The following is a 17,058-nucleotide window of genomic DNA, read 5'->3' on the forward strand; positions in this document are numbered from 1 at the left end:
TGTGCCTCAGGCCCCAACAGACTGCATTAAAATTACACTGTTCTGACATATTTAAACAGCAGCGGCAAACATGTACACGTACACACAGATCCGCACATGCATACACAACCAGAGACCTTATTTTCTTGACAAAAGAGTAGTTCCCCCCCAAGTGCTGGAGAGGCTGTCTTCTTCCATGAACACTAAAGGAACATCTCATTTGTTTTCGTAGTTGGTCCTCGAACACCTTATTTGGCAGTGCATGGAGTTAGTGGAGCGGCTCTGAGAAAAGCAATGACAAAGTAAGTTTACTTATCAGTCAGTTAGTCCCTTAGAGTTTGGTTCACTTCACCCTCATAACCACAACTTATTTTTACAGCTTACAAGAATTGACTGCTCAGAGTTTTTAAATGTAAATAGAGCTTGTATCCAACTAAAATGGATGCTTAGATACTGTTACTTTACATAAAGATGACAGTAGACAAAGGTGTAAAGTTACCATACCAAAAACGAGCACAGAAAAATATTCACAGAAACATTTTATAGAAAGCAGAGAGAACTTTATATTTAAAGTTTAACACAGTTTAACTTCCTATGCTAACATATTTCCTATTGAAACAGCAAGTCAGGATGGAACATACTGTTGGGTTCTTTCTATTTTGTATATAAAAATAGCTTTTAGCTTATGTAACAGCTGTGAACCATTATTTGCTACATGCTATTGCTAATTTTATTGGACAGAAATTGGTATACTCCTCTGAGTGCTAGATGAGTCATCATTTTGATGCACATAACTGCTAAAAGTTACAAAAATCCAAATATACCTGCTAAATGTTAATTTACATGAGCACATAGATACCTTCATTCCTCAAAGCTAAAAAAGAATGTGCTGCATTCTGCAGAACAGTTTTAGCATAGTTGATCACTTTACATATTGGTCAACCAGCATCCTCTTGTCTTAAGGTGTGGCCACATTCTCTGTTGCTTGGCAGATTTTCTCAGGGGAAATACAGTCACGATCGGGAATTTCACGTCAGGGAAAGAAATGAATTATAATTACTTTTTTTTTTCGAATATGAATCAATGAGAACATTCTTTGTTCAAACAGAACGTCATACACCACTAGTTTGCTTGCTAACTGCGAAAGTGTGTCACATCAGTTAAAGGGATAGTTCACCCAAAAATGAAAATTGTGTCATCATTTACTCACCTTCAAGTAGTTCCAAACCTGTATGAATGTCTTTGTTCTGCTGAACACAAAGGAAGGTATTCTGAAGGATGTGGGAAACAGAGCAGTTCTGGGGCACCATTGACTTCCATAATATATATATTTTTTTCCTACTATGGAAGTTAATGGTGCCCCAAAACAGGCTGTTACAAACTTTCTTCAAAATATCTTCCTTTGTGTTCAGCAGAACAAAAAAATTCATACAGGTTTGGAACTACTTGAGGGCGAGTAAATGATGACAGAATTTTCATTTTTGGGTGAACTATCCCTTTAACCAAGCAGCTTACATGACATCCTTTAGAAAAGCTAAATGCAAAAAAAGCGCTGTCAGTGGAAGTGTGCAAACTAATGACTGGAAAGAATCCTGCAAACTAATTTACACCAAAATGTAAATTATGTATAAACAAAAAAGGTTGAATAAGCAAACAAGATTTTTGCCTACTAATTCAGATTAGGTAAAATGTTAGTCACACTGAGGTAAGCAATGAGTAGGATCCTTGGAGACAAGATTTCACATCACTACTCGCATCACGACATCACGACTCTACCTTTGTATTCTCAAGCTTTGCTATGCACCATGTCACAAAATCTGATCTCAAATCAGTTTCTGCTGTCATCTTTTTTGTGTGTACTCTGTATAAGATGAGAAAAAAGCTGATTTATCATTTTTTTTCCTCTTATTTGGGCTTAAGGCTGGGACACACCAAGCCGACTTCAAAAAACTAACGGTGACAAAAGGCGACGGTGTTGATGCCTTGCATCGCCAGCGTCTGGACCAAAAAGCTATGCTTGAACACACCACTCAGACTACAGCCGACTGCAAACTAACCCGTGCGTTCTGTGCCTGTGTAAGAGGAATTAGCTGTCTATATCAGCAGTTATCAATACTATATATTCGTCATTTAAAAGGAGAAACTGAAACAAGGATATACGAGATATACACAGATTTACTAAACGTAAACAAAGTAGCGCTTGCTTACCATTTTGAATATCAGTTATGTTGATAACTTTATACATTTTAAGCAGCTCATGTTATGAAAATATCCACATATTGGAATACTTGGGAAAGATCACGTAACATTAGAACAGCCTTCTGTCTGTGCCGCATTCATTTACTTACTAGTTTCCATCACTTTTGCTTTAATTCTTGGGCACTGAACCATTCACTAAACTGAACATCCAATCAGAGTTCTCACTCATGCTGACAGCCCCGACGCCAATTCAACATGTTGACATGAGCCTGACGAGAGCCAACGTGTGGAACACACCAAACACACTAACCTGACCGTCGGCTTGGTGTGTCCTATGCTTTATATGCCATTGTGCTAGACTAAACTGTAGATTGTGTGTAAATGTTTATATGCAAAATGCTCCCTAGACTAATTCAACCCCAGTATCCCGCTATTTTTTTTTTTTTTTTTTTAAGCTTCATATGATACTTAAAGGGATAGTTCACCCAAAAATGAAAATTCTGTCATTAATTACTCACCCTCATGTCGTTCCAAACCTGTGAGACCTTCGTTCATTTTCGGATCACAAATTAAGATATTTTTGATTACATCCGAGAGCTGTCTGACCCTCCATAGACAGCAAGGGAACCTCCACAGTCAAGGCACAGAAACGTAGCAAGGACATCAGTAAAATAGTCCATGTGACATCAACAGTTCAACCGTAAGTTTACGAAGTGATGAGAATACTTTTTGTGCGCAAAGAAAACAAAAATAACAACTTTTTTCAACAGTTCTTCTCCTCCTCATCCCGTCTGCAGCGACGTGCTGCCATTGTGGAGTGAGTATCACAACACATACGCTTCCTTCCGGTTCATGTAAACAATCCATGTGATTCTCTCTCCGCAATGGCAGCACATCGTTGAATAAAGTCGTTATTTTTATTTTCTTTGCACACAAAAAGTATTCTCGTAGCTTCGTAAACTTACGGTTGAACCGCTGATGTCACATGGACTATTTTATTGATGTCCTTGCTACATTTCTGTGCCTTGATCGTGGTAGTTCCCTTGCTGTCTATGGAGGGTCAGACAGCTCTCGGATTTAATCAAAAATATCTTAATTTGTGTTCCAAAAATGAGGGTGAGTAATTAATGACAGAAATTTCATTTTTGGGTGAACTAACCCTTGAACTAACTAATCTAGCCAGAGTGCTGAACCTGAAACAAGAGTTACTGTAGTTAGGTAACATCAAGATTGAAACTTTTAACTTTCATTTATTGAATCCTCAATGTGCTTTGTCTGGTTGGGTGAGTATCTACAATAGTTCATAGTATCTACAATCACTTTGGAATAAAATCTTAGAAGATGGTGTATATGTGATACCCATTTTTCATGATGGAAAAAGGAGTCTTGGATTGGCTGTCGTCTGCCACATCTCCTCTTAAACTTGGAATGGTTTCACTACTAAATTCCCTCCCACCTTCATTTGCCTCAATGATCCAATGAAAGGACAAGGTCCAAGATTGGGGCAGCTCCTGCACTTTGGAATTTGGGCAAAGGTTTTACTTGTGTACTTACAGCGGTCAGAGAAACTAGCTACACAACAGCAGGGGAGGTGGAGAGGCCCTGCCTTTCCTCCCTGCTGCTAGGAAAACTGTCCACACCGCTCAGAGAACAACCCATACCTCCCTGCCCCCTCCGCATGTACTTCTCCTGCACCCTCTCAACCACTCCTCCTAGGGGGTCCAGTTGGGCCTAGCCATGGTATGGAGCACGAGCCAACGTCCAATCTCGGGTTACACGATTGTGCAACATGCGGCTTTGAACACCCTTTCGGCCCTTCAGAGTTAAAGTCCTGCTTCCTTCTCAGGGCCTCATGCATTATGAGTTTAGCCCCTTCTGGTCCTAGTAAGTCCCAGAGAAACATTCTCAAAGAGCAACAGTTTATAACAAGGTTCTGCTGACCTTAGGTGCCTAGTTGAGGGTCAGGTTTGGAAAAAAAAAAAATACTGGGATTCAAGCCTGGGAAGCCCCTGATATTTTTATGGAAGTGCCCTAGAGATATGATGTGTCATGGCATTAGGGCTGGGTTTGTACTGCTAACCGTTTCTGAAACAAATGCAACGGTCAATTAATCTGGTGTGGCTTCCTTTCTTCCAGGTGTTTTTGTACAGATCAAAGAGAATTAGAAGAAGAAAATTTCTAAAAGTGTCCTGTGCTTACGTGACTCCATCTGCATTTGAAAGCAGTTTTGGTTCAATTTTAGGACTTTTCCCAAAGGTATTGTACACAGTACATTGTACTTTCCGATAAATCTTGCATTTCCATCATGAAACACCTGAAGTAGAAGATGATGACTTTGAACAATTTGGCATTGTACTAGTCTTTTTGTACTAGTTATCCCAACATTTTGGTTTATACCATGTGGATTGTAGGTACCTCTTCACCCAACCAACTTTCTCTTTCGGTTCCTCCTCTCCCCTCACGATGTGGATTGTTAGGTTCCGGTAGAATTTCTACCATTGTTCAAGGAAGCCAATACTTCCTAAATATGAGTACCAAAGTATAACTCTCTTTGGAGAAGGAGGGATGGACAGAAGGGCGTGCGTGGTGAGCTATGCAGTCCCAGACGGCAACTCTACCCACGCCGCACTGGGGCGGGGACTGGTTGCCAAGGGGGCTTGGGAGCGACTGAGTGAGAGAGAACGCCATGACCCAGATTGTGATGGTTCTCTCTTCCTCTGCCCCTCCACCCCCAATCATTCCCTCTCTTCTTCACATTTCCCCGTTCTTTCGTTTTCTACTCTCTGCTATCCTCTCTACTTTGTGTCTTCTCTCTAATCCTTGATGTTCCTTCTCTCAGTAATGAGAACCCCCCTCCTCTCTCCATAACTTCCTGCTGGGGCATAGAGGGACTGGGGTCACACCCACCCCACCCTCTTTTATTCCTAGAACTACCCACATCACAGGCTCCCAGGGGAGCCTTTACACACACACACACACACACACACACACTCGTTTGTTTTTGTGAAAAGTGGGGACATCCCATAGGCGCAATGGTTTTTATAACTGTATGTGCTATTGCCCTACACCAACCCTACACCTAACCCTACCACTTACAGGAAACTTTGTGCTATTTCAGATTTTCAATACACTCCATTCTGTGTGATTTTATAAGCGTTTTGAAAAGTGAGGACATGGGGTAATGTCCTGAAAAGTCACCTTCTCCTTGTAATACCTATGTCATACCCTTGTCATTATACAAATTTATGTCATAAAAATGCGCGCACACACACACACACATACTCTGGTAAATGCTTCCTCACCAATATACATCATCATCATTTCTCCAAAAGGATTTGCCAGTGGGCGAATGCTGCTCTCAGTCATTGAAGTGCTCACATACTTCCATATTGCCGGAATATTAGACATTTGTGTTGCCAAATAGAGTTTGAAAGTAAAAAAAAACTTTAGGCATCATACATAAACTAATGATAACATTTCCAGGACAAAGGTCTTCAGCCTTTTTTGGGATTCCTTAATGGATGGAAAGATGTGTGGTGCAAGATCCTATCCCCTGCAGAGACCCATCCCCCGATTTCATTGGCTTAGAGAACTTTTTATGGGCACACTATTCAGTGCTCATTAGAAATGCTAGAAAACTGATTTACTGTGTATTTAGTTTTAATATTGAAAATTAAATGTTATTCATTTTTAATTATTAATTGTTAATGTCTTTCAAAGCTAGAAATGGTCAAATTGACCGTTTTCCATTTCTTTGCGGTTCTCGTTTACTTGCATCAAAAGGTGTCAGCCCATCATTCGTTACATTTGTCTTCAATGTGGCAGTTCCTGCCCATTTGCAAGTACCACAATTTTATTTACTTGGTGAGTGCTTTTTACAGATGTTCTTCTCACACTCAGTGTGTATGAAACGTTGGGTAACACTGGTGTTTACCAACCATCTCAGACAACATTAGCCGTCAAAAGGAATGCATATATGTGTGTTCACAGTGTGTCCGTGCCAGGTTGGGAGGAGGGGCACATTGAGGGCGGCCACACCCCAGCTTATGGGGGGGCCACACCTCTTTGTGGAATCTACTGCAGCTGGGTCACATGACCCCCACTCCCACCCCCATGCCTAAGCATTACCACATTTCTCCCTCTCTCTCCACTAATTCTGCTGCTCTACTCTATGAGACTGGCCTCTCTCCTGCTATTCGGTCTTAAAGAATTGGGTGTGACTCGGCTCGGCTCGAAGAGGGAGGCGACTCAGGATTGCTGACTACTCCTCCCTGCTGGTTCAATCTTTTTCTCCTCTTGTCTTTCTCCAGCTGGTCAGTCTTTAGAACCATCTTTTCACCTCTAATCTTCTGTTTTCTACACCTTTGCCATTAAGTTTCTAAAGGTACCGTAGACGTAATATCTAAAGTATCTTTAATGTAGTCTTTTTGCCTTTCTCTTTTTTCCTATTTCTGTGATTCTCCCTCCATCTTCAAACATCCCCCCACATTTGATTGACCTGTACTTGATTTCCACTCATCATCTCTTTTGTTTCCTCCTCCCCCGACTAACTTGAGCTTAAGAGGCTAACTGTCCTCTGACTCTTCTCACATTGGTCTGGTGAGGATCATTAACTCTCTCTCTCTCTGTAGTCTCATGCTAACTTTTCTTTCAAATTTAATTCTGAACTCGTGTCACTTTGTTCAGGCGGATTGTAGATTTCGTGAATCTGGTCAGAGGTTAGCATTTTGCTAACTCATGAGACTGTCGGTAAGACTACAACTTGATGCTCTGATTAGTTCTTAAGTGTTCTCTGTTTCTCCTTCGCAGTGTCAGACGAGTCCGAAGAAATCCACTGCAGCCACCTCTGAGCCTGTTGAGGAGATGCCATCCATACAAATCAAGTCGGAGCCAGAGGAGGTGGAGTGTATGGTGGTGAGTGAGCTTTTGTAATGTGGCATATGTGTGTGTGGGGGTCGAACTTCGTAGTGGGATGGAGAGTATGAAGCTTGGAGTTATTGGAAAGGGGTGTGGTTGCAATGTCACTAAGATGAAGTCAGTGGACCTCAGGGTTCCTCTAGACTTGGATCTCCACTTTCTAGATAATGCCAGGGCGCATCTAAATGTTATTCTACAAATGCAAGTAATAATAGTTTTATAATATGATCCTCTGGACTATTTGACTTTTCAGGCGTTAAAGTCCAAATGGAACAGAGGTAGCGACAGATCTTTTTTTTCAATATAACATCTGTGTGAAATGGATTGTGAGAGAGAAAAAAGTAGGGTAGGGACTTGCTTCTTTACAGTGGTTGTTGATTGGATGGAGGGAGGTGTGAATGTGAGCTTGCAGTTGATTGTCGGAAAGGAAGGGGTGTGGGGGGTTATGCAGATTAAACGACTGAAGAAGTCCAGCATACTAGAGGGAATTTGTTTCACCAGAAGATCAAGTTATGATAGTTATAACATTTTAATTAAAAATTATGAGGTTGTTTTTTTTAATGAAACATGCATGGATGAATTGGTCACATCGTCCCCATTAAATTAAAATAGTGTAGAATTTTGTGGCTTTTAGTCCATATCTGCTTTGAGGCATCTTTGCAGACATGCGTTGAAAATGTAGGTTTCTTCTGGGAAAACAGACCAAAAATCTTAATGGCTATACATTTTTTTTGTCCAATCAAATGCTTTCTAGAATAAAACAAATCGCACAATGCTCATCCTGCTTAAGAACCACCCAATTAGACAAGAAGGTGTTGTCTGAGCGAGATGTAAGGTGACCAGCCAAAGATTGTTGTGTGATTTTTACTTTCTACCATGAACCCTTGCAAACTTTAACATAAGTCATGAGTCACCTTTATTTATATAGCGCTTTTACAGTAAACTTAACAGTATCAAATTGGAGGATAGAGTGTCAGTAATGTATAATGATATGAATAAACACTCAATTTTCAGTTAAAGGCATTTCATTATTGAATTCAGAGATGTCATTGCACAGATACTATTTAAACTAAACTGAGCTAGACAATCAAATCCACAATAATCGCTAGAAATTAAATGTCCCCAACTGAGCAAGCCAGAGGCGACAGCGGCAAGGAACCAAAACTCCCTCTGTGACAGAATGGAGAAAAAAAAAAAACCTTGGGAGAAACCAGGCTCAGTCAGTGGTCAGTTCTCCTCTGACCAGACGAAACCTGCAGTTCAATTCCAACCGCAGCCATGTCAGATTGTGTAAAGGGCTTATCTGATTCCTGTGGTTTTTTGGAGCATTTTTATTTATAATTTAATGTATTTGTTGTATTTGTGTTTTATTCATTATTTGAAGTTTTTCATTTATATGATAACATGATAATGATTACAAATACTCTTGACTATCAGAAAAGCTCATAGTAGCTGCCTTGTAACTTATAAACTTTTCTTAGCAGACCCGTGCACCCTGACCTCTGGAAATTGTGCTGTCAGCCAATCACAGTTTGTTTTCGAAAAGCACTTCCCTTTTTTGCATTCAACGTGCTGCAGATATGCATCCTATATGCGATTGAGACCAGGAAAGAGCTAAATAAATTCTTATCAGTATTCCTTAAATCAATGATTTCCATTACTAAATATACAAGAGAGCATGAAGAAATAGAAAAGTGATCATTAACAGGCAATTCCCTGTGCCGGATGGTATCTTATAGTCTGAAGTTCCTCATAAGGAGTCATAACATAAAATTTTATGTATTAACATTACTCCTCCAGTGCGCTTTCCTCTTCACTTTGTTGTGGTATCTTTTTGTACCTTTCCTTTTCTGTCCTTCTATCTTTCCTTCCAAGTCTCGCCAAGGCCCTAATAGGATATATCGAGGGAGGCTTCCGTTCTGCTGTAGTCATGGCAACGAGGCTCTGGCGGGAGTTGGAACGACTGTGATGTAGCCTCCCCACACCCCTCCGCCTGAACACACACACACTGACACACCACCCCACCCCCCCACTCCCTCACCATACACTCCTAAAGCCGTAAGACACACACAGAACACCACATACCTGCAGGGTTACACACATGCTCACATCCGCATACACCACACATGCCTGCCATGCACTCACTCTGGAGCTAACGGGAACATTGAGGCACAAAGATGTGCTCCACAACCATTTATTCTCATCCTCTTCACACACATACAGCCTTCTCTGTGTCTAATGTGCTTTCACTCAGCCGGTGCTTCATAAAGACTTGACTCAGAACCAGTGTTTATTATAGAACAGCTTTGCCACTGGTCAGAAATCTGTAGAAAGATTCACCGGGGAAAAGTCGAAGGCAACTGCTGTTCTTCATTGAGTTGTTCAGTTTGAGAAAAAGTACCTTGGAGTTGCCGTTAAGATCTGCTGTTGATTTCACCTGCGCAATCTGATACGGCAGGCGGTTGTGAAAAGGAAGTTAGTGGCGGTCGGTTGCCAGGTATTTCAAAGTTGTGCGCTCAAACACATCACAGTTGGAGTAGATCTTCGTAGACAACATGACATTGTAACCCGGTAGGTCGATGAGGTCCAGGGTGGGTAGCTGGTGAATTGTTTGTGGGAGAGGCTACATGACACTTCCTTTCAAATGCTAGGCAGGGCCACAAACTTAGATGCTAAAATGCAGAATATGCCCTGCAGAATCCTAAACGACTGGCCTGACTCAAAAACATGCATCCTAAACCTGCAACGGGCTTTCAGAAACTCTTGAGCTTGAGTTTAGGGTAGGATACACACTGGATTTTGTGTCAAGCATGAATCCAGGCTGCTTATACTGACATTGAGTGGATGTAGCTGGGATGAGAGAAGAGAGTTATTACAGGGCTAGGTTGCCTGTGAACCTGGGGCAGTGCACTGGACACACTGGGGTCTTTGACAGTGATCATCATTCTGACAGTTTAATGGTAGACTGGAGAGACAAAACAAGATGGGCTCTTATTTATGTTCCTGACGTAAGCAGACAGAAGTCTTACCGCTTTAGGTCTTTAAAGCAGCATGTGCCAAATGTTCATTTCCAGCATAATGAGCAGAGCTCCAGACAACTGGACTAACATTTGACTGCAAGGATGTCAGGAATGCCGGTACTTGAAGCCTAATGCCATTGTTTTAGTGTGTTATTAGTTAGTGTATAACATTTTCAGTGTGTTGTGGTATTGGTTCCTGAAATTGATGACCATATTTGATGGTGCAGCATTATGCTTTTACAACATAAAGTAGTTTGCATAGTGCAGCACCAGTGCTGGGTAGTGGGTAGTAACTGATTAAATGTCATTTGGATTGCATAAACAGATGCTAAAAATTTAGTACTTGTAATTGATTTCAAAGATTGTATTTCAAAGTACTCATAATCAGATTGCAGATACTTTTCTATAGATTACATGATTACATATTATTTACACAATGACAGTAAATCATACAGAATGTATCGATTCATCCTAATTCTTTTTTTTTTCTAAAGAAGTAACTTATATACATTCAGAAAGTGTTCCAGTTTTATGGAACTGCACCTGTCCTAATTCAGGTGACTATAATCACACATAAATGGAGAGGTCACACAATTAGTTTACTTTAACATTTTTATGATTTAATTAATTATTCATTTTTCATCACCTCATGTAGTGTTTTCAAGAACCCCAGTTTAGGAAACCTTAAATGCACTTCATGAAGATAATAACAAAGAATGAAAATAAATTCTGATGGGTTAGGTCAAAAGTAATCTAAAACTAGGTGTAAGAAAACAGATTACGTTACTAACTACAGTTTCCGTTATGTAATTTGTAATCAGTAATGGACTACAATTTGTAAGTAATCTACCCAGCACAGTGCAACACTGTTATCCTATCTTTGAATTTTGAACTTTAGTAGTAGAGACAGCCCCTCCCTGTTTTTGTAAGACGTAAAAACAATTGACATTAACACGTAGAACTTCATGATCCAAGACAGAAATGCACATAGTTGCAGTCAGTCATTTGTTGTCTGTTGTAATTGATTAGTAACCTAATTTGTAACAGAGCTTTTTCATCTCTCAGTATTGTGGTGTAATGTAAACTATCTTGGGAATATTATTAATGGCCAATTTCCCCATTAATGGTTGTCGGTAAGGTCAGCAGAGAGTCATACTGCCATCAGTCCATCATTCCTAACAATGTTAAACAGAAGGATTTTTCACCGGAAACTCACATAATAGTTCTAGTTTCTTTCTCTCGCTCTCAATTTGTTCTGCATTTCTACACAGTGAGAAACAGGGAGCGGTTCTCTCTGCGCTGCCAACCTTTACCATGAGTAGTTGCTCTTCTGTCCTTGCTCTTATGTTTATGCAAGTAGTTTCTCACTGGACTACTCGGTTCACTTTGTATGTTTGTGTGTGCTTGATATGTTGGCTGTTGTTTTGTTTTGATTGGTTTGTCTCTGTTTTACCTGTGCGATTTGTTTATAATGCAGTGTATCCACAACCAGATCTTCTATTGTAGTCAGCTTTGTGCAGTGGGAGGAGCAACAGCAGACTCAGTGGGTGTGGCATCAGGTTATACTTAACATAAATAAAATCCCAAAAAGTACCAAAAAGGGGAATAACTTGTCCAAGGGGATGAAAGTATCCAAAATAAACAGGGGAGCTGGTGTCCTCGTGAAGGCAGGTAGTGTCGAGGGAGGCGGAGTGCTGCTTTGCTTAGTTTAGTATATCTGCGTATATCTCTTGTATCCTTGTTTCGGGTTCTCCTTTTAAATGTTGAATATATACTATTGATAACTGCTAATATAGACAGCTAATTCCTCTCATGCAGGCGCAGAACGACGGGTTAGTTTGCAGTCGGCTGCAGTCTGAGCGGTGTGTTCAAGCGCAGATTTTTGGTCCAGACGCTGCCAACGCGAGGCGACAACACTGTCGGTTTTCGTTGCTGCTAGTTCTTTGAAGTCGGGTTGGTGTGTCCTGGCCCTAACGGCCATGGTGACGAGGCTCCATTTAATTCAGGTGTGCCTCATCACTTGCCACCCGTCCTCTCTCTCACACCCACACCTGTCAGGAACCTGATGAAGGGTGGTGATTTAAGGGATGGGGTGTGATAATAAGGGGGATAATGCTGTTCCGTCACATTTGTTAATTATAAGGTAACAATTTTGTTTTGATACGTCATGCAACACTGCTGTAATGTAGCCAGTAGGTTACTGTGTGCAACTATTCATTTATTGGCTGTTTTATAATGGATTCAAACATGGCTCATCCACTCTTATTTTTTGAGTCACTAGATTTTAAGAAAAAGTCGTGATCATGTACAATCTGGAAGCAGCATTTACAGCAAAAATAACTGTGTTGGATTGTTTACAGTTACCATATACCAAAAATCCTGGTATAAATAATTTTAATATGATTTTGGTCTTATAGGTACCATAATTATTATTACATTGGAGACCTAAACAAAAGCCAATAATTTGGTGACTTTGGTGTTGATTTGTGAAGAAATCTGTTTGTTTCTCACAATTAGTTTATGTTTTGTTTGCATCTAATTAACGCAACCCATATGTATAGCTAATATGAATGTTGTTGTAAAAGATCTCACAGATCAAACACAATTGGTTTTGATAATGACGGCCACAAGGCTTGTCCTTCTCACAACACTCACTTGCTGCCGCAGGCCTAGACAGTTTCCTACAACTGCTAATAGATATTGAACACACTCAATTAACATCCCACACAGCACGCTAGTGATAATTGGGTCACTTATCGACGTTGTTCTCCCGACTAAAGCGCTACATCTTTACGTGATTTTGTTGAGTTTGAGCAATGGAAAACAACTCAAGACGACGAGAAAGGTGGAGTGGAAGAAGGGTGGGGATGCAGAGAGAGTGAGGTGGCAGGGTGGAGAACTATAGAGAGACCGAGAGAGAGGTGGGCGGGATCGAGAGAGAGAAGGAAAATGAGTCAGCTGATATACCTCCCAGTTTCCATGACAACCGGAGGCCTTTCCCACCCACTCTCCCCTTATTCTCTGTGTTTCGCTCCCACCCCGGCCCACTCACTCTCATTTTCTCACTCGTTTCCTCCCAACACCTCCAGTTACACAACTCCGCTGTATAACCTCTGTCTGTACCTGTCTTCCCTTTGTTGTTTTTACTTTATTGTTTGACGTCATGAGAATTTGCCATGCTGAAAATGTAATGTTATGTTTTTGATGACGTCATTTAAGCATGTGAATTGGAAAGTTCAGCTTCAAGTTGAAAGCTCTCATTGCAACAAATTGACATAAAACTTTATTATTAATGTGGGCTTCACTATAATTACCTAATACCTATGATTGTGTAATTAGAGAAAAAATGTAGATGAGCATATAATAAAAGCATAAAATAATAACAAAATATGTTTTGTTGTTGAATACTTTGACAAAAGCTTTAAAATGCCAGTTTAAAATGTAGACTGCCACCATTGGGAAAAATATTTTATTTAAAAATATTTTAAATATTTTAATTGGTGCCTAGCAAGCAGGATGTGATATAAAAATCATTTTTGAATGGTCTGAATAGTGTTTTTACATCCATAGACTTGCATTGAAGAACAAAACTAGAGACCAGAATATCACAGAGACCCAACAACTGCTAAGCAATGTGCTAAAAAACACTCTTTATCAATCACATAGCAACACCCTGACAACCACCCACAACATCCTATCATCATGGAAATGAGTTTTGCATGGATAGACAGCGCAGTTTTAATGTTTTAAGTTCAGTGTTCCATTGCTGATGCTGAAAACACACCAACATCTCTGTTTGCATGAAGTGTCATTCAGGAATTAGTTTCAAACTTTTCATTTTTTATTACCTCACCGAATGCATAAACACACAGGCCTAGTTACTTAGAAGTCTCACTGCAGAGGGAGTTTAGTGGGTGTAGCTTTCACACACACACACACACACACACACACACAGAGATCTTTGTGTATGTGTGTATAAATGTGTGTGTCTGGGCTTGGCTGTGTTGAGCTGGACTCGTGCCAGCTTCAGGCCTTCTCCTCTGCAACGCGGAGGCCCAATCTGGCCAGCCATTGTTCCTGTGTTTTGTGGAGCTGCTGCACAGCTGAGCATGAGCGCTCTGTACCCTCCCTTTCCTTTCTGTCCTTCGTAATCTCCTTCCTCGCCTCGTTTGCTCTTCCACATTCGTTCCTTATCTCCCTTATACCCTAGTTTTCCTCACAGTTTTCTTCTATTTTTGTGCTTCTACAGAAACAAGAGCCGTTAGACGATTGTCCCGAGCCTACAGACCTCAAAATCAAATCCTCGCCCCCTCCGCTCCGTGACATAAGCACCCAACACAACGATGATGACCAGACGGAACCTGTGGACCTGTCCCTCAACAAGCCCCGCCTCTCCTTTCCGATAGTCACGGCAACCTCCACCCCTGCGAACCCGCCTCCTCAGAACATCACGGCGAGCGCCACCATCCCGGCGGTGCTGTCTCCGGGCTCCATCCTGGCATCCACGCAAGGGGTTGGAGGTCAGCAGATCCTGCATGTCATCCACACCATACCCTCCGTCAACATGCCCAGTAAAATGGGGCAGCTGCAGACCATCCCCGTCGTAGTGCAGTCCTTACCGGTGGTCTACACAACCGTACCCACAGACGGAGTGGCTACCGCCGCCATCACAGTACCTCTCATCGGAAGCGACGGCCGGTCGGAGGGATCAGGTAATGTGGCTGAATCCTATTGCACATGCTCAGCTCTAGCACTAGCATGAGCTTCCACAACCTCATAAATCTGCATAATAGCTACAATCATGAACCTGTTCTTATTCAGAACTGTTTTCATTTTTACAACATATGTTTTTCTTGTAGTTTGTTTCTAGAGCGTAGCATGTATGTGAATAGACTGTGAGTTTGATGCAAGAAATGTGTATTTTGTTTTATTTACATACCCATTAAAACTTCTTTTAAAAATGTATTTTTAACAAAAAACAACAACAACAACAATAATAATAAAAATAACAACAATTATAAGCTTTAAAATGTCAGTTTAAATTTTTACATATTTTTTAGATTTATTATTTAAATATATTTATTATTATTATTATTATTATTCATTTAAATATTTTTAAAATTTTAAATATTTTAATTGGTGCCTACAGCAAGCAGGATGTGAAAGAAAAATTATTTTTGAACAGTCTGAATAGTGTTTGTACAACATATGTTTTTCTTGTAGTTCGGTTCCGTTAACCTTTCTAGAACGTAATGTGTGTGAATGGAACAGCCTTATAAAACACACAACATACGAATTAGAGCTACTTTGCTGTCAGTCGACTTAAAATGTAATTAAATTTATTGAAATATTACATATTAATTCATATTAAATTATTAAACATGAAATGTTTAAATCAATTTATTAATTTCTTAATGATTTTGAAAGTTTGGGGTCAGTAAGATAATACTTTTTTTTTTACATTTTTGGCAGCTCAGCCATTTTCAACATTAATTATGATAAGAAATGTTTCTCGATCACAAAAGCAGCATATTAGAAAGATTTGTAAAGGATCATGCAGCAATAAAGAATGGAAAATGAATTACAATTTAAAATGTGTTCAGATAGAAAACGGTTATTTTAAATTTGACTAATATTTCAGTGTTTTATTTTTATTTTATTAATTTTGATCAAATAAATGTTGCATTAATGAGCACAACATGAAAAAAGTCCTACTGACCCCAAACATTTGAACTGTACTGTATTCTGTGATTGGGTTTGGTTACTTGAACTGAACAGAGGCAGATATATGCAACAACATTCTTTACTCGTCTCACAGATTTTATATTGTTATATTTATCAAAATGCATCAAAATGCATAAGACATGGAAATACAAATCTGCTTTAATTCAATGATAAAAATTTCTGTACACTTTATCTTGCATGTTAAGATCAGTTCTAATCATTTTTGAAGGCCCAAGATGAGTTTTTAGGAATTATTTAGAACAGAATTCAGCATTTGCAATGTTAAATTAGATGAATTCATGCTTAATGCTTTCAAATGCTTTAAACCCATTTACTTGCATCATTAACTTCGACACAGCTCTCATTATAACCATTTTGTTGAAATCTGAAAGGATCAATCTCATCATTTGACAGCAACTGTCTTATTTTCCAAAAATTGTCTATTCTTTCCTCCTCAAAACTACTAAAAGTCTCAGTAAGGAACCCGAATCATTAAATGGAATAGAAGCAGAATCATTCATTACTTTACAATCCCCATCCATATTCAATAGAGTGACATGCTCTTACTCGAGCAGAAATGTTCTTGTAGGCATGCGTGAAGTGCCATTGAAAAGCAAGAATGCAAATATGAGCCTGGGATGGATCTTGTCTCCTCTTTTTGAAACTGTTTATATGGCCCTGCTGATCATCTGTCCGCCCATTTCCTTCAGGCGGTCACACCCTTGGTCTCGCCCTCTTGAAGTTTCGTGCCATTGCCGTTTAGTTATCAGCATACAGACGCTGCTTCATCCCACACATGTGGACATGCATATAAAAGACACAAAAGATGATTTCAGGGTGAGGCAGATGCAAGCTTAAACTTTTAATTAAAGGAGATAATAAAGCAAATCTTACCGGTCTTTATTAAAAAGCTGTTATTAAATCGAAATGTACACACTGTTACAGTTTCACTCATGAAAAGGTTTCTGAAGCCTTTTTGTTTTAAACAAACATGTTTCATCAGCTTTTGACATGATGTTTAACTTTTAAGCAGGACAAATGATAAAACTTAACCGTAGTAGCATAGTTTCCCACAAATACCATAGTTACAATGGTTGTTAGTGGTCTTGCTAGGCTCTATTATTATTTCTCAGTTTTAGGGGTTTGTTGAAATTCCTAAACCAAAGTATTAAACTTTGGTGCATAATTTGTCCCAAGACGAAACTGTGGTTACTGTGCT

The 17,058-nt window shown here is 39.8% G+C and overlaps 1 protein-coding gene across 2 annotated transcripts in view; it reads left to right on the forward strand.

The window, feature by feature from the left end:
• Nucleotides 1-17,058, forward strand: part of klf8 (Kruppel like factor 8) — a 40,288-nt gene that overhangs the window by 15,211 nt on the left and 8,019 nt on the right. For both annotated transcript variants that reach the window (XM_058758094.1, XM_058758095.1), the window contains exons 2-3: nucleotides 6,988-7,092; nucleotides 14,365-14,827. In XM_058758094.1, the coding sequence (XP_058614077.1) occupies nucleotides 6,988-7,092; nucleotides 14,365-14,827 (568 nt within the window). The remainder of the gene's footprint in view (nucleotides 1-6,987; nucleotides 7,093-14,364; nucleotides 14,828-17,058) is intronic.

The sequence above is a fragment of the Onychostoma macrolepis genome, chromosome 21 (assembly GCF_012432095.1).
Source record: "Onychostoma macrolepis isolate SWU-2019 chromosome 21, ASM1243209v1, whole genome shotgun sequence".
In the NCBI taxonomy this organism is placed as follows: domain Eukaryota; kingdom Metazoa; phylum Chordata; class Actinopteri; order Cypriniformes; family Cyprinidae; genus Onychostoma; species Onychostoma macrolepis.